At 40.4% G+C, this 21671-nt stretch overlaps 3 protein-coding genes across 3 annotated transcripts; all 3 read left to right on the top strand.

The window, feature by feature from the left end:
- Window positions 1-202: 202 nt before the first annotated feature.
- btr33 (bloodthirsty-related gene family, member 33) lies at window positions 203-3795 on the top strand. The gene is made up of 7 exons (XM_042401354.1): window positions 203-772; window positions 923-1018; window positions 1436-1669; window positions 1974-2121; window positions 2248-2274; window positions 2876-3021; window positions 3118-3795. Exons 1-7 carry the CDS (start codon window positions 203-205, stop codon window positions 3535-3537), a joined length of 1641 nt encoding a protein of 546 aa, XP_042257288.1. The 3' UTR covers window positions 3538-3795.
- A 1755-nt stretch (window positions 3796-5550) lies between these two features.
- On the top strand, window positions 5551-15301 carry rpgrip1 (RPGR interacting protein 1; the record flags this gene model as incomplete). The annotated part of the gene is made up of 30 exons (XM_042401178.1): window positions 5551-5847; window positions 6037-6090; window positions 6370-6487; window positions 6669-6874; window positions 6999-7101; window positions 7216-7356; window positions 7934-8039; window positions 8218-8241; window positions 8349-8495; window positions 8606-8679; window positions 8783-9003; window positions 9173-9279; window positions 9406-9456; window positions 9596-9775; window positions 9903-10020; window positions 10183-10346; window positions 10437-10782; window positions 11025-11185; window positions 11414-11646; window positions 11852-11967; window positions 12225-12445; window positions 12650-12706; window positions 12816-13003; window positions 13288-13369; window positions 13520-13586; window positions 13975-14069; window positions 14254-14443; window positions 14528-14612; window positions 14746-14873; window positions 15129-15301. Coding segments are annotated over exons 1-30 (4044 nt in total), but the record flags the coding sequence as incomplete, so codon positions are not given.
- A 1305-nt stretch (window positions 15302-16606) lies between these two features.
- On the top strand, window positions 16607-21624 carry LOC121888903 (PC-esterase domain-containing protein 1A-like). The gene is made up of 10 exons (XM_042400485.1): window positions 16607-16953; window positions 17223-17304; window positions 17597-17676; window positions 17828-18060; window positions 18551-18701; window positions 19199-19439; window positions 19622-19675; window positions 20271-20339; window positions 20647-20856; window positions 21070-21624. Exons 1-10 carry the CDS (start codon window positions 16951-16953, stop codon window positions 21213-21215), a joined length of 1269 nt encoding a protein of 422 aa, XP_042256419.1. The 5' UTR covers window positions 16607-16950; the 3' UTR covers window positions 21216-21624.
- Window positions 21625-21671: the final 47 nt, after the last annotated feature.

The following is a 21671-nucleotide window of genomic DNA, read 5'->3' as shown; positions in this document are numbered from 1 at the left end:
GGCAGCTTGAATTGTTGAAAAATTATAAGGAAGTTCAAATGTGTCTTTCTTAATAAATGTACATAAACAGTGAATGCAATCACGATAATGGAGACAGAGTTTGTGAATCAAAACACATTTATTCTGTGACTGAGAATTCAGATTCACTATTTTCTAATTCCTATTCAGTTAACATTGATTTTCTTTCTTTAATTATCAGGTCATGGCTTCTTCCAGCACTCTCTTGTCAGAGATGCAGTTTCAGTGTTGCATCTGTCAGGATGTTTTTTCTGAGCCGGTCTCAATCCCCTGTGGTCACAGCTTCTGCTTCACCTGCATCACATCATACTGGGACCACAGCCTTTCCATCAGCTGTCCAAAATGTCAGACGGTCTTCGAGGGCCGCCCAGAGCTTTGTGAAAACTCTTTTGCCAAGGAGATGTCTGAGCAGATCCGAGCAAGAAAGCAAAACGGCACGACATCAGTGCCAGTAAAATCTATACATTGTGATGTGTGTGTTGGGAAGCAAACAAAAGCCCTGAAGTCCTGCCTTGTGTGTCTGACTTCGTACTGTGAGAGTCACCTGGAGCCTCACCTGAGAGTTGCAACCTTGAAGATTCACAAACTGATAGAACCTGTGGCCTTGCTGGAGAACCGGATGTGTAAAAAGCACCAACGGCTCCTGGAGCTGTTCTGCAGGAGTGACCAGAGGTATGTGTGTGTCTTGTGCACCGAGACCGACCACCGCTGTCACGACATCGTCCCAGTAGAGCGAGAGAGTCAACAGAGGAAGGTGATGTCCTGAACTCCTTTTCATCATCATTGTACCATCACCCCATCCCCGGCTCTGGCAGCCTTGATGCCATCATGTAAACCTAACCTCTAAATTAAGATTTTGACTTTTGATTCCAGTTTGGGTTTTCATTCCTGTTCTTATGTTCAGGCTCAGATGAAAAGGACCGAGGCTCACGTTCAGCAGATGATCCAGGAAAGACTGCAGAAAGTGGAGGAAATTGAACATTCTGTGGAGCTCAGCAAAGTGAGTTGACATAAGAATTGGATGGTTACTGTAGGAAAATAGTGCCATTGTAGTAGCATTTTACACAGCCTATGTATGAGAATGTAAGAAAAGAGGCTGAACACTTTCCACACAGGAAAAACTGAAAAAAAATGAATAAAATTAATTTGTTAGTAAAATGTATTGGTACTACTACAGTAATTGACCAAAAATATATAAATATATATATAAATATGCCATTATTCTGTTTTGAATCTATAAGTATTTACTATACTGACTCATATTGCATTTTCTAGTGTCAAACTCTGCACGTACATCATTCACCTCACGTACAGTGAAGCTCAAACATTCAACTGAAGTAACAATAAACAAAACAGATTTATGAGTGATGGAGGAATTTGAATCATCAACTTTTTGTTCTTTATTCAATGTCTTCAGGAGAACTCAAAGAGAGACATAATGGAAAGCATGAAGATCTTCTCCGCTCTGTTTCGTTCCCTGGAGAGAACTCAGGCTGAGCTTGTGGAGACGATCCAGAGGAAGCAGGCAGCAGCAGAGCAGAGAGCGGAGAGGCTCATCACAGAGCTGCAGCTGGAAATCACTGAGCTGGAGAGGAGAAGAAGTGAGATGGAGCAGCTTTCTCACACTGACGACCACCTCCATCTTCTGCAGGTCAGGAGTTGTGTCACAGCAATATGGACAGAGGAACAGTCAGAGAAATTGTCATCCTTAGCATGAAAAAAAAATACTTGAAAGTACTACACTAAACCTCATGTAAATTTTCAGTCATAGAGGAAGAAATCAGTGATTTAATTCTGAAAACCTACATTTCCATTCTTGTTTTCTTGCCATCTATTGTTCTTTTTTTCTCCTGCTTCTTATTCACTCGTATTCTTCCTGTCTCATCTCATCTCATCGTGTCTGTTCTCTTCTCTTATTTAAAGTCATTTTTCTCTTATTCAACTATTTATGTCAGAGGTTTCCAGCCCTGAGTTCTCCTTCAACCACTAAGGCCTGCTCTGACATCATCGTCCATTCAGACACGTGTTTGGGAACTGCAAGGAGAGCACTGGCCAACATTGAGCAGCAGCTGCAATCAGCATTGAAAAAGCTTTCCATGCAAGGTCAACTTCTAAAATTATTGTTTATCAACATCACCATATTATATGATAAAACGACTATATCACATTCAATCACTGAATTAATCCATGATTCTATTTTGTCTCATTTTGGATCATATGTTCTTACAGAGCAAGAAAAGATGCAGCAATATGCAGGTACAGTTTGACTTTAAAACAACATCGATGTTATTTCTCATTAAAATCAAAACATACCTATATAGACTCCACTGCATGCTGCATTAGGAGGTAAACAAAATAACGATGATGTTAACATCCCATGGAAAAGAAGAGAATTCTTGGTTAAATTATTGGTCGCAAATACATAACTGCTACAAAGATAGGTCATAGTCAACTGATTAATTTATTGAATATTTGCTTGACCTTACTGCAGTTGAAAATTAGCTGGCTGGTGTACACTGTCACATTTACATAAATGCTGAATAACGTGCATTGTCCTTTGTCCAACGAATGAACTGAAACCATAAAAGAGGTGTGGCAATCAGCAACTCTTCATAGCAAAATGAGACAACCGAGTCCAAAGTCCAAAGATTCTAAAACATTCATACACAAATTGCAGACCCACATCTGTAACAGCATTAGCAATTGTCATTTAGTTAACTTTTAATCGGCTGTTTGTTAGATTTTTTCTGTACACAAACATGTTTTCCAGTTTCAACACAAATTTAAGAGTAAGTAATCTGAGGGGGAAAAATTAAAATGAAGTTAAACAAACATAATAACTGTGTCCATTTATTAGTTGATGTTCATCTGGACCCCAGGACAGCCAACACATGGCTAGTCCTGTCTGATGGTGGGAGAAAAGTCTGGGATGGAGATGTTGAACAGAACCTGGTGGACCTGCCTGAACGTTTTGACACGGCACCATGTGTGCTGGCCACCAGGGTAAATAAAGATTTGTATTTATCCTAATAAGGATTTCCTGTCTCTCTTTCAGTGTCTTAACAATGAACAGTGACCTCAACCTCTCTTGCTACACAGGGTTTCACCACAGGGAGGCACTACTGGGAGGTGGACGTGGGAGACAAGACAGCGTGGGACCTGGGTGTGGCCAGAGAGTCAGTCAACAGGAAGGGTTTGGTCACACTGAGCCCAGAGGACGGTTATTGGACTATTTGTTTGAGGAAGGGCAGTGAGTACCGGGCATGTGCGGGACAGGCAGAGCTGCTGTGTCTCTCTCAGGGGCCACAAGTTATTGGGGTGTTTTTGGATTATGAAGACGGGACAGTGTCCTTCTACAATGCAGAAGACAAATCACACATCTATTCCTTCCCACAGTTCCAATTCACTGAGGCCATGTTTCCCTTTTTTAACCCAGAAATGAGCGACAGTGGCAGGAACACATCACCACTCATCATCCGCCCTGTCAGTGGAGGTGATTTAGATGATATTACAATATGATGTGAAATGTCTCGTCATTGTCAGATTTGTATCTCATGGTATTTTGTTTTTTATCAGGTACACTGCGTGAAACTGTTTACTGTGTTGACATGAAAACATTTTTAACAGTACACTGTCTGTAAACTGAATGAATCAGTTATGATTATAAAGTAGACATGATCATCAAAAGCACAACTTTTTTTCTAATAAAATATCTAAATATGATTTGGAACTTCAGTAGCAAGAACTGGTTTGGTTTATTCTGCCAACAATCATCACAGAAGTATGAATCACAGATACGTAATTATGGAGTGAAACTGTATATAGTGTAAGTTATACTCAAATTTTGTCATTTCAAACATTTGTGCTCTTGCTTCACAAATTTCAAACACTGTCCTCTGAAATGCACAGATACAAGTGGTGTTATACTGTATTTTATATTAAGAGAAAAATTAAATTCCTCATCACTATTTGATATTTCATTATTGGCCTCCCTCCTTTTAAGGACCAGTGTGTAGGATTTAGTGGCATCTAGCAGTGAGGTTGCAGATTGCAACCAACTGAATACCCCTCCCTATCCCCTTCCTCTTCCAAGTGTGTAGGAGAATCTACCATGGCTTGGAAAGTCGCGAAAAACGTGAAAGATCCTCTCTAGAGCCAGTGTTTGGTTTGTCCATTCTGGGCTACTGTAGAAACATGGCTGTGCAACATGGTGGCCTCCGTGGAAGAGGACCCGCTCCCTATATAGATATAAAGGGCCCATTCTAAGCTAGCGAAAACACAACAATTCTTATTTTCAGGTGATTATACACTAAGGAAAACATACTTACGAATATTATATTCCATTTCTACCAAGTCTGTTCTGCTAGATGCCACTAAATTCTACACACTGCTCCTTTAATTAACTTCAAACTGCTACATATATCATACCTCTCATGCTTTCCTCTCCTCCTCCTTCTTCCCCCCTTCACTCGTGCTCCTTGAAGAAGTCACACCTTGAGCGCAGATCTCAGATCTGCCTCACTCCAACAATAGCTATCCTCAGTCATTACAGGCTAAACTACCAAACTGACTTCAGAGCACGGCTTAGATTGTACATCCTGACAGTTAATCTGATTAACACGATTAGCCTGGTGGCAGATGGAGCACTCAGACTGATTTCAGGTTTGGGAGGAGGCTATACACACACACACACACACACACACACACACACATAGACATATATACAAAGGTATGTCACTGAACTGAATGAATGCATACAAACACATATTTACACAGTTAGTGCAAGTAATCATTTATCATTGTTCCTGAAAGAATCTTAAATAGGAATATTACATGCATGTAAAGAGGGAGCTGAAAGGGGTTTGGAAAGAAGAAAAGCGGAAGGGATGAAGAGGGATTAAAACTGATATTATCCAAGCACAGGGCGGAGACACACACACACATGAAGAGAGCCTACAGGTCACACTAGGCAACAGGATAAAGCAAGAACACTACACATTTCTTTACTGCAGGTAAAACCTCTTTGGATGGCCAGTAGACAAGGGTAAGTCAAATATATACTATATTAACTATATGTTCTTAATATGTGAGAGAGGATATCAAAATGCAAATCGTTGTCTTACCAGTACGATTTCTACTGTTTATCTCTGGCTGCAGAGCAATGTAGTGTATGTAGACCTTATAACAGCCAAAACCATTTTTGTGACTTTGTCCCTGATTGTTAAAGTTGGCTGATATGTTCATAAAAACTGATAGTAAAGCTGAACCTGTTGGGAGTTGACAGCTTTTCCAGTCTTGAGCAGATTATACACAGTGTGTATGAAGTATTCATGTAGTGTTTTTACCTGTCACTCAGTAAGTAGATTACCTCCTCAACGGAGACCATATAATTACCCCAAATTTCCCACCTTTTACAATTGTGTTTAAAATGTTGTCTTTGTATATGTGCAATAAAACTTTTCATTGTTTGTGATTAAGTAATTAAAAGTAGAATACAATCAATTTTTAATTACACAAAACACAATATGTAAATACAAGTCATGTTTAAAAGAATGAATTACCAGTGTTTTGGTTTTTCTATTAAAACCTGTCATATAACATATATGTTTTGTCTTATTTCCAGTTTGTAATTTCACCTGTATGAACCATGGATGAACCAGCACTGGATGTCAATTTCACCAGTTTGCTGTTTTGACAACTCAAAGCCTTTCTGATTGGCTGAGTCTGAGTGGAGAGGTGTGATGTCACCAGTTATGGACGAGACAGCGGGGGATCTCCCAGTCCGAGATGTGGGACTGATGAAAGGAGGACTTATGCCAACTGTCCCAGGTTTGTGTGTGTTAGTGTGTTTGTGAATTTTTGTAACAAATGATTGAAGGTAGGGGTTGGGGGTTTAGGAAATTAATAGATTTATAGGTACTTGTGTATTGTGCAATACAAGTGCCTGTGTGTGTGCATGCATGTGTGTGCATGTGTGTCAATACATTTGTAAATGTCACCTTCCTGTTGTTTCTTCAGATAGTCTACGTGATATGAAGTCATGGAAGAGGCATCATATCATGAAGATAAAAGGTGAAACCACTTTACAAAACTCATCCTGTCTGATCTCATCTCAAGTTTTCAGGCTTTCAATAGGAAACATACAAAAGTACCCTACCTTTCCTTTCCTCCTAATATACAGTCAAAAGTTTGGACACACTTTCTCATTCAAGTGAATGGGAAGGTGTGTCCAAACTTTTGACTGGTACTGTTTAAATAATTTCAGTTTTTTGTCTTCAGTTGTCTGCGCATCAACCATGCATAGAAAGAAAGTGCTTTTTTATATTTGTTGCCGCCTCTCTCTCTCCACAGATCCTCAGCGCCTGTTCCGGTTTCCCAGGGAACACCTGGAGGACCTGTGTCTCCGACTTCAGGAAGAGAACAGTGTGCTGAGACAGCACACGCGTACACAGGAGCACAGGCTCCGCAGGTAACATACAAACACAGGAACACATACCTTCTCTAACACCAGACATTTGGGAAAACATACAGCACATTCATGTCATCCTGTTACTAATGTCAATGTGACAGCCCCAACATTAAATCTAAACAGAAACATGATGACGACACATCCCCTAATATGACCCCTCTAACCCCTTCTATGTCCCCAGAATGTCCAACAGACTGATGCGTCTTCGACAGACCCGGCCTGGATCTAGCGGTGTTAAGGACAGGGAAATGGAGGACACCTTACAGGAGCTGGAAGCCCGAGTGGCCATGCTTGAAAGCCAGAAAGCAGTGCTACAGAACAAACTCAGCCTGGCCAAGCAGCACATTATGGACCTGGGGGGACGCACACCATACAGGTTCAGCAAAGGTGTGTGGATATGGTGTGTAGAGGAGGATGAATGGATGAATATCACATGAATGGAAGCCAGGAAGACTGCCACTCCCTCTTCCTCCCCTGACCTTCCTATGTCTCTTCCTCTTCTTGTCGTAAGGTAAAAGTATGGAAGTGGAGGGCGGAGTCAGGAGGGCAGCCCAGACAGCCCCGCCTCGCTATGGCCCCACGCTGGAAGACACCAGAGCAGAGATGGAAAGATTGTAAGTGTCTACTGCATGATGAATTGACTAGCTATAACACAAACAGAAAAAATACTTGTTGGAAGGATCATCCATCATGACCTACCTCTGTCGCTCCACCTCTCTCCCTCCCAGCAGGTCCAGTGTGACAGAGCAGGTGAGGATGTCAGAGCTGGAGCTGACTACCCAGGCTCTTAGAGACACACTGAGAGAGAAGGAGAAAGAGTTTGATGGAACCATGAGAGAGATGAGGAAGCAGCAGGCCGACAGACACAGGTGGCAACATCAGAAATATTACCAATGCCAATATTAAAGCTAGCACTGCAGTTGGTTGCATTTTTCAGCACTTCTTGTCTCCTTTTTGGAGTATATGTTTAAATCAATAAATGAGTTTTTATTTGAATGCATATATATGCTGAAGCAGTATGCTTTACTACAGCTAAAATCACATCCATTAAGTTACAAAATGTGAACAAAAATGATAGAAATTCACTGTAAATCCTCAGTCAGCCAAGAGGAAGCCAAATCTGTCTTTACTTTGTTAATGCAGTTTCCAATTCTTACTCCTAAAGCAATCTAGTTTGACAGCTGTCCTACAACATAAATAAGTAACAAATCTAACAACACTCTAACATTTAAGTTGCTCTGGGTACATTTTTATTTAGTTGCTCTATTATTTACGTAGATTTTAAACCTGCATTTACACAATAAATAAAATCTCAGTAAATTAGTACCTTTTCTACACACTGTAGCGCTCTTTCACCACTAGCACTTGTACTATTGCTACTGCTACAACTGCTTCTACACTGACAAGGTGAATAAAAGTAATAACTTATTCACATTTCCTGGTCAGAATAACTATCAGAGAGAACGTGGATCTGATCCGTCTACAAAAGCAGCTTTCAGACAAGAGCACTGCCCTGAGAGTCACCCAGGAGAAGTTCAATGACCTGCAAGAGGTGAGAGGCCGTTTATGAAAATATGTTCTCTTAAGTGATTAATATACTCTTTTTGTTATCTTACAGAATAGATATAATTTCAGTATATAAATAATTTACTGATCCTTAAATAATTAATCGCTTTCTTTGTTTGCCGTTTCCTTCTTTATTTCTTTTTTGCTTTTTTGGTTTCTTCCAGGCATTTGAAAATCAGTTAGAGGAGGTAAAAGCACTGAAACACACACATACACACAAAGCTCAAACAAGTACCCCATCTCTAATTAGAGATTAATTACTGCTCATATTAATTTAGTCATGTTTTCACTCCAGAGTCAGAGGTCGCTGAAGGAAAGCCAGGGAGCTCTGCTGGAGAAAGTGGAGGAGCTGACTGAACAGCTGAAGCAGGAGAGACAGAGAGCACTGGCACTGGAGGGACAACTAAACACTTCCACCCTGTCTCTACAGACTCTGGACAAGGTACTGCATCTCTATACACGTATACACAACCCAGTGGGTCAGAAAGAGGTAGAAGTTTGTTATTTGCTCTTGTGTCAGGAGGTATTTTGATTTGATTCTTTCGCTTCCAGCTACAGGAGAGGATATCAGACCTGGAGGGAGAGAGGGATCTGATAAAAGAAAACTATGATACTCTGCTAGAGAGGTGAGAGTTCAAGTCTTCTATGCCCTACAAAACAATCCGTAAAATCTAATGGAGCAAATTAACCTGAACGTTTCATAATTTCATTTTGTTTTCTCTTTCCTAGTACTTTATCTACTCACAGCATCCATGATGGCCAAGTGGTCAAACACAAGGAACCAGACCAGAAAAGGGAGGAATCAGGAGAAAACATTTTCAGGAGGGATGTTCACAGACTGGAGGAAATGCTGCAGGCAGAGAGGGAAGAGAGAGGCAGGCTGGAACTGGAGAAGGAAAAACTGAGACAAGAGAAGCAGATATTGGAGGAGCAGAGGGAGCGAGAATCAGGTAGGAGTTGCAGCAGGTTGACAGTGAGAAAAAAATGGATTTGGGGTTAATTAATGAAGATAAATGTTATTTTTATCATGGTTTTCACTCATTTAGATGTATGATATAAAGCAAAATAGAACAGCAAATTAATTGTATTATATGTTGTTGTCCTGTTTGTCTCATTTAGAGTTTTCTGGGACGATGAGAGACAAACGAGAGAATCTGGAACGTGAGGTTCTCCAGTACAGAGAGCAGGTGTCTGCTCTGCAGGACAGACTGGACTCTGTCACTAAGGTCAGAAATGAAGAGCTGAATATTATATCTCTGTACAGCGATTTCACACATCAATCACTTACCTGTTTTCTGTATTTAGCACATATCCTGACACAGTTCTCATCCTCTCCTTCTCCTCTCTTTTAGGAGTTTGACATGAGTGTTGAGGAGCTCAGTGAAATTCTTTTGCAGATCAAGGTTTGTACTTTCTTGTTCCTTATATAGCCTGCTTAACATATTACAATATTTTATATGCAAAAGACATTTCTGTCTGCTATTTCTTTGCTATTAATTAAAAGGTTTTAATCCTTGTCTTATGCTCTTTCTACAACTCCAGGCGTTCAGGATGCAGCAGGAGAGCAGGGAGGGTCTGCGCTTTCTTAGGGCTGATGGGAACATGGGGGATTCATCCCATGAGCTGACAAACATCCAGGCATCGCATGCTGAGACTGTGCTGGAATTACAGAAAACCAGAAACCTCCTACTGCTGGAGCACCGTATCACTAAAGACCTGCAGGTACCAGCAGTGAATCATAATCAATGTTTAAACTCCTGTTATTTCCATTCTCAGATGTCTGTCTCTTTTATTCAAATTCATATTATAATTGAACTTGTCTTCAATCAAACTTTGTTTCCTCCCCAAGGAAGAGTTAAACACAGTCAACCAAAAGATGGCGAGAGAGAGGGAGGAGATCAGGGTGAGGATGACGGAGAAAGACAAACTTTTATCAAAAAGAGCTCTTCAGATCAACACTTTACAAGGTGAAAACATGCTTCAGAAATATTAATTACTATAGTAACCACATGGCAAGAGCACACAGAATCTTTACAATATAGTTTATAATGACTTACTCTTGATGTCAGAAAGAGAAAATACACAACTAGATTGCACTACATTTTTTTTCTCTTATTTGCACTCTATAGCCCAGTTGAAAGAGTTGGCGTACAGCCCCAGGAACTACAATCGGACCATACCAATACAGTACACCTGGCCAGCTGGAGATCAGGAGGTGGTACAGCCCATTGAAGACGACATGTCTTTTTCTCAGCTGAGGGCCGGGGAGTCACTGTTGGAAATTCACCTTAAGGTAAAAAAAAAAAAAAACCTCAGATATTGTACCTGAATATTCAGAATAATTTTCCCATGAGGCTTATATCTGCTGTCTTTGCACCTCCAGGCTGCCACCTTCACTCCAGGAGGACTTCGGAATATGGGCAACATTTATCCAGAATTGGACAGAGGTGAGGACATCGTGACCTTCTGCACCTACAGCCTCTTGGACTTTGAGGTGCACTCCACTCCCCTGGTGTCAGGCAGCCAACCCAACTATGGCTTCACCTCCCGCTATGCTCTCACAGCCCGCGACCTGGGCACGCTGGGAGGCCAGGGGTCAAGGGTCAGAGTGGAGCTCCACCAGGCATTGGGAGGGGTTAAGTTTGTGACGCATGGAAGTGGGCAGATGCCCCTCATGGGTGCCATGGAGAAGAGAGGAGAGCGCATCAGTGGACGTGTCACTATCACAGGTGAGTAATGTTTTATACAGAAAAAGTCATGCACTAGATTTGATGCTTCTTTCCCCACAAACACTTAATTTCACTGCAGCATTTTCACCTTAACAGATAAATTAGCTGTAATTGATCTTTTACACATTGTGTTTTTCCTCATCGCCTAGTGCGCAGTGTGTGGTGATCTCCATTGATGTAAAAAAATAAAGGCATCAATTCATGTCTACAAACATTTGTATCTTTTTGTTTCTCTCTCCAAGGCTCTGAGGGTGTTATTGTTGGCGTTGTGGATTTCTGGGTGCGCCTGTTCCCTCCTGCAGAGCCCATGGACACCACGGTGGAGACAGCAGGTGACAGGAGGACAGCTACACAGAGGAGTCCTGTGCAGATCTCTCTTGGCTGGCAAGAAAGCAGTCAGGAGGTAAGAGAGAGAGAAACAAATTCTACTGTTAACATTTAGGCCTGAAGGTTCCTTTTCACCACGTTATCTCATGCCATTGGTTCAAAGCTGATCAAATTACAAAAACTACATGTTTGCATAGTTAGATACTGAATCTGATCTGGGTAAAATTACCCTTTAAGCAAAGATGTTCTGCTTTTCAGCATGTACAGTATCTGTGTTTTTGAGATTATTTATTATTTACCACAGGAATTACATGACTACGGTGGAGGGATACCCAATGAGTTGGTGCTAGTGTTGGAACGCTGTGTGGGCCTCAGTCCACGCTGGCCAGGACTACTTCCTGATGCCTACCTCACCTACAGGCTCTATGACCTGCCGCCTCACGTCTCTCAAACAGTCCAGTGCTCTGCTGACCCGGTGTTCAATGATTCCACCAGTTATCCACTAGCAGTAACAACTGATGTGTTGCACTACCTGAGGTATGCTGGTCTGGAAACAGAAAAAATATTTGTTTTATTCATATGTGTGCTTGTTTTAAGTTTCCCCTAATTGTAATTGGCCCAATTTAATCAAAAATATCAGAAAATTCTTTTTAAGTTTTTAAGAGGTTACCAGCAATTATTAATGCCATAGAATCTTTGTTTTTGAAAAATACTGATAATTTTCAACTACGCCTTTGCCCAGGTCTAGCAGTCTGTGGGTGTATGTGTTTGATGACAGCGATGACCAGATACCACCAGCCTATCTGGCCAAGACCCCCATTCCACTGCGAACTCTGGCTACAGGCAGAGAGATCAGAGGTGAGGAGGAGAGAAAATCATTGTAAGATAAACATTTCCAGTGAACATATTACAATATCCATGTCCATCCCCCACTACAGGGAGCACCAACATACATGAGTGTGAAAACCAGTATGTCATTTTCACATGGTTTTATCACATAACAGTTGTTTCACAAAATCAACCCCATAATACCAATTTCTGGCATTGCCCCCCCTCAGTGTTGTAACGTCAGTATTCAGAAATGTTTCTCCTTGTGTGTCTCTCTGTCTCGTCAGGTGACTATGTTCTGCGGGATCCAGCCGGTGGACCACGGGGCATGGTCAGGGTCATGTTAAAATGGAAGTACCCCTTTCAACCACCCGCAGACACCCTGCTTGGGAGACAGGGAAGGGGAGTGGACAGACAGGACAGAGCAGTGGAAAGCACGGAAAGGGAGGAGAGGAGGAGAGAGGAGGCTGAGGTGCCACAGAGGCCCATAGCCAAGCCCAGAGTGAAGGTGATATTGATTTTTTTTTAAAGTTAATTAATGCTATTGAACAATAGGTGTCTTTAGTTTACTTATATCACATCATGGGACTCCTGGGAAATTAAGTACTAAAAAAAATCCTAATTACTATAAGAGGTTTATTTTACTTACTATAAGAGGTTCACACTTCCCATTCTCTGGCTAAATGCCTGTTTTACTTTGGCTTTCTCACAGACTCAGTTACTTGAACCAGGAGAAACCAAAGCAGTGCAGAAAGAGACAAAAGCCTGGGTAATTCTTTTGCATCTGACATTGCATATTCACAGCTGAACTGTGTGTTTTCATGATAATACAAGTATAGAAGACCATTCTGTGTAATAGTACATTTGTCTGTTTACAGCCTCGGCCTCCACCTGTCAAACAGAAGGACACAAGATCAGAGCCAACCATATCTGTGAAACCGCTGGCTGTCCGCCAGTCCACAGACAGGAAGAGATCCACCAAGAGGTCACCTGACATTTATCAGGGGAGACCCCATGTGACGCCTGAGCCACGACTGATTACACCCTCTCATTTGCCAACTAGCAAGTAAGTTACTGTGTTTTTTTGTGTTTTTTTTTATATTAAAGTCTTTTCAGAATGTATTCTCTCAGACAGAAGAAGTAACTCTTTCAGACTCTTTCATTATAAAAATCTTCAAATCAAGTCAAAAATTTAAAATATATAAAATGATGAAATATGTCATACCACCTGTTCTTTCTCTTTGTCATATTTTTCACCTCCTCTTAAAAGTGTTTTCAATAAAATTGCAGACAGCAATTGAGATAAACCTTTTTTTAATCATTATCTTTTATAAATTATTATCTTATTAGGAGATCTTCAGCAAAAACGTCTTCCAGACAATCATCAGCCACACTGTCGAGGGGAAGCTCTGCCAGCGATGCCAGGACTCAGGTAGGAGTTCATTAAAAGGCTTTAAAGTTGTGGAGTCATTTTCACAGGAAATAACTATCTGTCAGCACAATGATGAGAGAAAATGAAACTAATTAGAAAGTAATTGATTTAAATTGAGAACTGGGATCATATACTACTTCTTTTTCTCAGGACCTTCCCTCTCTGGATCAAGTGTCAATGGATGAAGAGGAGGAGGGAGAGGAGAAGAGTGAGAGTGGTAACTATTCATATGCGCACTTCTCTCATTCTTCATTCATCTGTCTTCTAAATGAACAATTCTTAAAGTGGAAAACTGTGAAGCAGAACTAAACTTAATGATTGATTGATTCATGTGGAGACAATAAACAAACAAATATGTGCTGATGTTAGCAAGGCTAACTTGCTAATCTGAGTCTTTTATCAATATCAATAAAATTAAACTTATTTTATCAGTAATTTTCTCTATATTGTCAGTGACTGATATAAATTAAATCTGTTAGTGTATGTATTTTAATTTAATTTAAAATAAAATATATCCAGTTCTATTAATAAAAATATCTTGTAAGCTTTGTCAGAATATTAGATTTGATGAATGAAAATTTTATGTTAATGTCTTTACTACACAGCTGCTGCAGGTCACAGTGAAGCCACAGAGTCTTCAGAGACAAGCTCCTCACAAAGCGACATCATCGTCATTCCCCCAAGACGAAAAATAAGAAAGGTACGACTTAACTGAGGGACTGAGACAAACAAAAACTATAACACCTCTGCATCACATAATGTTTTATTGTTATTTATACATGTGTGGATCTTGTATATGTTTTACTCCTACAGGTCATACTTTATTAGATGGTTACTGCTTCAGTAAAAGTTTATGTACTGAACAGATTCTCACTGTGTTTCAGGGAGACAAGCTGAGAGTCGAGATTCTGTCTCTGGTATTTGAACCATCCTCTCACGTGGCAATGGACGAGTCAGTGCAGCGTCTTTATGTGGAATATCGGCTGCTGGGTGTCCCGATGGAGACGACGGAAACACCAATGTCCCTCCGCAAACCCACAGAGGGGGAGGAGATTCACTACAACTTCACACGAGGTGAGAGTGGGTGAGCTTTATGTGTGAGTTGTGCTATAAAGTTTTCATTTCTAAACCCCAAATCGCTCTCTTCGTCTCTCTCAGTGATCTATGTAGATGGTTCACAGTCGGCTCCTCTCAGACAGTATCTTTACACCATGCTGGAGGGCAGTGACCCCAACCAGGGCAGGTAGTGTAATTTGTGTATTTGAATATATGTTCACACATTTTACACATTTAGTGTATGTAAATAATGTGTGTCTCTGCTCTTCATGGATGTCTGTAGACCCAAACCACAAAATTTTATATATGTGTCGTTGCAGGTTAAAGTTCACAGTTGTCAGTGAGCCGATGGATGATGACGAGGAGTGTGTGGACGTTGGACATGCTTTTCTGGACCTACAGGAACTGTTGCTCACAGGAAGGGATGTTATCGAACGCCAAATTGACAGTAAGTGTTTGTGCCACATTTTCTGTTTCTGTGTGTGTTCTTTTTTTGTGTGTGTGTTAAGAAAAAAGTGCAAACTGTGTATTTCTTCTATTAATGCCATTGAACTATAATAAAACTCTTGTGATTTGAAGATTGTGTCTGATTCACTGCCCTCCTTCAGATTCAGATGGAGGATGCTTTTTATATTCCTGCTTGGATAATGTGTGAAACATGTAGTTTTCTTACTGTCTTTCTCTTTGTTTCTTTCTCCTCCAGTTGTGAGCGTGGATGAAGAGAAGGAGGTGATAGGAAGTCTCAAAGTGTCTCTGGAAGCAGAGAAAGCCTTCAGTGGTATATACAGGGAGTTTCACCAGAAACAGGAGACCAAGAAAGAAGATGAGACAGAAGAAGAAGAAGAGGAGGAGGAGGAGGAGGAGGAGGAGGAGGAGAAAGAGGCACAAGAGGAAGAGAGGGAGAAAAAGCAGATACAAGGGACAGATTATGATGAGGACAGTGACTTCTACTGAAAGCAAAAAGTATGAAATTGGGTTTATTATTCTAAGAAGTAGCCTCTTCTCCAATGTTTCCAAATAAAGAGTCATTGTGTGTAAGGCATTTGAGGCTGATCAAAGTTTATTTATGGATTGTATAAATGTAATGTCCAGTTCTGTCCAGCTCCCAGTTCATCCAGTACATCTTTATCATGTATCTGACTGACAATATCTTTCTCAGCACACTTGTGGAACATGTTCCTCCACCAAACTCAGAGCACAGAACTCTTTAAACAAGTGTCACATGATTTTATTCTAATATTGAGGGTGAAAAAAGTAGCATTTGTTTAAATTATTTTAGAGGTTGGAGATATGAGCTGACTTTTTGTAAAGGCACTGTTCCTCTTTGAAAGGTTTCCCCTGCCGGTGATGTACTTTATGCTTGATTGATTAAACTGATGATCTTTGTAGCTGTTAACTGTTAAACAGGAAGAAATTACTTGAATGGTGTGACGACACATGGAATTCTTCAACATATCTAAAATGATTGTTTAGCTCCTTGATTTACATTGCTCATGAAACTTTGGCTGCCCTGACAGCCTCTGGGATTACAGCGCCAACTATGAATCACTACATCTCCTTTGTGGCATGTCATGTATGTCCCATATTTCCCCTGAATTCCTGTCATCCCTCAGCAGCAACTCTATAATAAAGGCATAAAAATAATTTAAGAAAACAAAAGAGTTTCATTGCAAATTCATGGTGAAGTACTACACTGCCTAAAACATTGCATTGATAATTGCAAAAGAAAACTGTTCATATTGAGAATTGCAGTTACATATTGTGGTTAACAAACCCAACACCAACACACATTTAGGACTACACTGGCCCCATGGTAACCAAGTGAAAGCCCTGCAAGGAAATTGAAAAAGTCTGGATAATTACGTTAATTACAAAGATTGAAGAGTGTCGACCATGTTGTGTTACTGGCAAATTTAGCAATAAGTTTGCCAAATTGGTGCAAAAGCACCAATTTGGCACTGATAGTATTGATATGACCTCTATCACCTCCTATTGGCAAACATTGGGAATTGCATTTATTTATATTAACAATTAATAATTGGTTTTTAAACGTTATACATGTAATATTTGATTATAATTAAACTTTAAAAAAAACCTTTAATTTATCTAATGTAAAAACATGTATGAAATGCAAATCTAAATCTAATTTATTTTTAGGTAGCCTCGCGAGACTGTGATTCAAAGCGCGCCCGAAAATCCAACAGCCATTAAACGCCAAACTAACCTGATGGGACTCACGTGTTGACTGTCGGATTAACGACTGTCAGGTTACAGCTTTTATGTTAAAGCTACAAAATGAAAGCGCTGCCATAACCTCGGGCCTGTTTGAGTTGTCAAACTATTTTAAAAGTGGAGCCAGTGGCCAGCTGGTGAGGCCAAAGCGGGTTTGTGTGACCAAACTGATGACTTCGCTTGCCAGTAAAATTGGCTAATTTACCGTTAATAAGCTAACGTTAAATTCAAAAACAGCAAGATATATTTAAACGGGCAGCACTGTCTTTAGCTCCTGACTCCTGACACTTACAATGGTAAGTATCCATAACGCTAGTGTTAATTCAAGCTAACGCCAGCTAATTTAGCTAAGTGCTAATGCTAATTAATTAACAGAAATGTGAGTTAAGTTACATAGATACCATTACTCGTAACGTTAATGGAGTAAGTTGTTGCCTATTGATTCCCCCTCTTGGAAGCACTTTTATAGCCCACCTACCCCATACGTGGTGAATTTCAACTCACATAATCTGTTTATAATAACTACTGTGAAAGAAACTGAAGTGTTTGGCTTGTTGGTAACTAGAAGGAGATAATGAAGTGTGTGAGCCACCAGCAGGCCAGCCTGCTGTTCCACAACAAGTTCATTGTGGTGCTGGGAGACTCCAGTGAGTATCAATTTAAATTCATTTTCTTCTTCAAATATGTGTCTTCTCTAAAGACAAATACTTTTAAAAAGGACAATTCATGCATCTAAAATTTACAGCAAAACCTCACCGACTTAGTCGTATGTATAAATAAATAGATGTTTTTGTGCCATTTAACAAATAAGTGTTCAGGCCTTGCCAGCTTCCAACAGTCATGGATGAATCTCTGTCACCCTCTAATGGATTTGTGGGTTGTGAACATGTATCAGCTCTTTAGCCAGCCTCTTTTAATGCTCTTTCTTAATGCCACTAGTTCAGCGGTCAGTGTACAAAGACCTTGTTCTGCTGTTGCAGAAGGAGAAATATCTCACCTTAAAACAACTGAAGACCAAGGCAAGTGATAATTTATTCAGGTTTACATACTGGTAAAAGAAATGTATTAAAGAAATTCCATATTCATGACATGAGTGTTGTTGTCTGTTTTAAACTGTAATCTCAAAAGTGAAATATAGCAACATTTTCCACTTTATCATGTCTCCTCCAGGGTGAGATGAGCTTTGAACAGGACTGCCTGGTAGAAGGGGGTCGTCTGAACCAAATGCACAATGGAACGGAGTACCGGGAGGTCCGGCAGTTTCGGTCCGCCCACCACTTGGTCCGTTTCTATTTTGTGACGCGCATCTACTCACGCTATATGCAGAGCATCCTAGATGACTTCCGGCATGGGTTAAAACCAGATGTGGTCATTGCCAACTCCTGTGTTTGGGATATTTCCAGGTGGAGTAACAGTGCATGGTACTAGTAATGGTACATTAGAGCAATTAGATTTGGTTCATAATGGTGTGTGAGAGTGAGAGTGTGAGTGAGTGAGAGTGAGAGAGACAGACAGACAGACAGACAGACAGAGGACACGGCACTGTTTAACTAAAATATAACTTGGGTTGGCCTGAAGCTGTTCACTCAGCCTTGTGTGTTGGTGAATCTCTTTATTAATAAGCAATGTGGGTAGTACTTGACTAGGAATTTGGGAATGAAAAATCAAAGTACATTTAATGCCTCCACAGGAGCAGACACTCATTATCATTTCACAGTCTCGTAGCAAGTCCATATCAGGCAGCTAAAGCAATGAAGCATGAATTTAAATGTCCTGTGGTGAATATGAGTCATGTTTTTACTTCCAGAACTAGACATTTTAGGCTTGTAGTTGTTAAATTATTTTTGTCTGTATATTTATTTTATCAGCTTATGTCTCTGTTGGGTTTTGTAGATACACTTCCTGTTGGATCGATGACTACAAGGAGAACCTTTATAGGTTCTTTGACGAGCTGAGTGGGATTCTGCCAGAGGAATCCCTGTTCATATGGAACCTCACCATGCCCCTGGGAGAGAGGATCAAAGGTGGTTTCCTGGTCCCTGAGGTACGTCATCACCAACCAACTAAATCCTACGTAAAGATGGGACTGCTGATTCAGAACTGTTGCACAATCTGTCTCACCTTCTTAGACATTTTACTACAGGTGTGTCCAAACAGTTGAACACTAACAGCCAAATGATAAGCATACCCATTTTAAATGCCACATCATATCACACACAAAAACCTTGGCAGGCACACACGTAACACCATCTGTGTGCAACATGCATCGCTAAATACCACGGCAACATAGTTTGTCTACTTACAAAGCACCTATATATCATTAATCTTTAATAAGGGATGCCGTTTTCTCATATCAGGACAATTTTAAATAAAAAAAAAAATAACTAAAAAAGACAACAAGATATAAACAGGACAGGAGCCACACATATATTATGTGTATATATATTTTTTCCACATTATGTGATGGAGGCATTTTTTCATCCAGAGTACTGCTGCTCTTCCACTCTTAAAGTTGTGTAATCTCTCCCTGCTCCCCTTCAGATTCAATACAAGGCTCCTCAGCTGCGTTACGATGTGATTGAAGCCAACTTCTACAGCGGGGCTCTGGCTAATGGCTATGGGATGGACGTGTTGGACCTCCACTTCCAGTTCCGCTTCTCCCTGCAGCACCGCACGCAGGACGGAGTCCACTGGAACGCCCTCGCCCACCGCAGGATAACCTCCCTGCTGTCACAACATGCTGCGCAGGCCTGGGGTGTGTCCTGTCCTCTGGCTACTGTTGGTGAGAAGGAAGACTTCGTATGCACAAACACACACACACACACTGTAAGGCAGGACATGTGGTTTAGGCATACTACTGTAATGGGATGGTGGTGTTTTTCTAAAACACTCCAGATACTTGGGCTTTTATTTTTTTAAAGGAATGTATTTGATTATTTTAGGTTGACATGAGTTTGTTTTTAGAGCATGCTGTTACTGATCAGCAGCCAGCCTGTGGAAATTCTACCAGACACACAGGTAAGACCTCAGATGATGATGACAATGTGTTGATAAGGATTATTTCTATTGATTGATTAATAAAGGGCAAGCAAATGTGGGCAAAATAAATTACAATAATGGACAGTAAATTTTATATATCAATGTAATGTCTATTGTCCAGTGTCGCATTGATATTTGAGATTGAATGTTAGCTTTGTTCTGTTTTTGTTTATTTGGATTTAATGTTAGTTTGGAATTTTAATAGTGTGTACTATGAAAAGATAAAATTGTTTAGTTATTGAAAAGATCTGAGGCACTTGGGGGTAATGAATTTAAAAAGCCTTTAATACTTCATGGCTACTTACCTAGTTAAAAACATGCCAACATGTTTCAGCCATTAAGGTCTTCAACAGGGCAAGTACACACTTAAATGTATTATCCTCTAGTGCCTCACATCTTTTCACTAACTCTTGAGTAGTAGGATCCCCAAACTGAAGAGCACCAGAAGGATACCTTTCTACACCCAAGCCGCACTCCATGCATCTGTTTATTTTATTTTATTTTTTTGACTAAGGTAAAATTGTTTCCACAGTTTAGAGATTGCCTAGTCGCTGATGTTTCTCTGCTTTATCAGGACTGTTTCAAGCACAGGCTGCCACCGACTATCACTACCCTCCTCCTAGCAACTATTTCTCCATCACAGGTAAGACTTAAAACCTACAGAGTCAGTTGGGTTTTTTAAGGCAGTGTCCTCGATTTATGTTTAAAAGGGTAAAAACTGCTTAAAATACAGTTACCCAAAAAATTCAAACTAATGGTGTAAAATCGAAATATTCTGTCTCGTCTTTAGTGAAGTGTGATTACAAAATTTTGAGCACTCTGAAAAATCAACAATAAATGTCAGGTTTCTGTGTACGTCAGAGGTACATTTAAAAGACGGGAACACATCCCTATCTCCCCTGTTATCATCTTCTTCCCCCGTGTCCGTCACTCTCATCTCTCTTTCACAGAGTGGCACCCAACAAAGGGACATTACAGCGGCTACAGGGAGGAGTTCTGTAGTGATTCCCTCCCTTTAAGCTACTTGGACTTTGAGAAGAACCCACAGCCACAGGCACATCGGCATGAAACCGTAAGAGCTTGCAGACCTTCAGTCCAGACACAGCCTCATCTACCAGCCCAGAGACATCAAGATAAACATGGAAATAGAAATAGAAATGGTAAGTGTGCTGACCTAAATGTAGCAGAGTGACCAGACAGGTTGATGATGTGTAGTTATTTCTTTGGGCTTTTTATGTTATAGGCTTTTGCATGGTCACTATTTGTTTTCTGATCTGCAAATCCAGTTATTTGAGGTCTTTCTCACTATGTGATGTCCTTGTGCTTTTCATGTCCTCTCTGTATCCTATTAACATGTCCTCTTTGTTTCTCAGGTTTCAGCTACAAGCCTTCCCGCCACTTCGAGCCCTACAACGTACCCCATCAGTACGTGATGAGGAGCCGACACACCAGACACCACTATACTCCGTACACCCATCACAGACCCAGTCAACACGCCCGTCATGGCCACTACTACTAAGGCAGAGGTGTCTGACACGATTCTGACCTGATCAGTGTCCACTTGTGTTATCAGCTCTTATCTTTTGCCTCATCTATGGGTATATTGTTTTATTTTACAACAGTCCTTTGTGTTAGAACCATACAGCTTGTAACCACAAGTCCATCAACCTAGTTGAACTTTTAGATTTTATTTGTCATCAATGTGTTCAGACATGCTCCACACATAGTGGTTCTTTTCTTATATTGTAAATTAACTCCCTGAACTATAAGTACTCTTAGTACTTATAGTTCTTTAAATTCTCAGTTTGTTCTTTTGTTACCAAAAGTAGATTTTTAATATATTTTTTTTCCATTTGAAAGCATTTTTTATTCTGCACTTTAAATGTATCAGGTGCTGCGTTAAAATAAAGTTAATGCTTGGATTTCAAGACAGGACTGTTACTGATTTTGTGAATCAGCTGTTGCAGTTGAAAGT

This window comes from Thunnus maccoyii, chromosome 22, assembly GCF_910596095.1.
Source record: "Thunnus maccoyii chromosome 22, fThuMac1.1, whole genome shotgun sequence".
Taxonomy (NCBI): domain Eukaryota; kingdom Metazoa; phylum Chordata; class Actinopteri; order Scombriformes; family Scombridae; genus Thunnus; species Thunnus maccoyii.
This window is presented reverse-complemented; position numbering and strand designations above follow the sequence as displayed.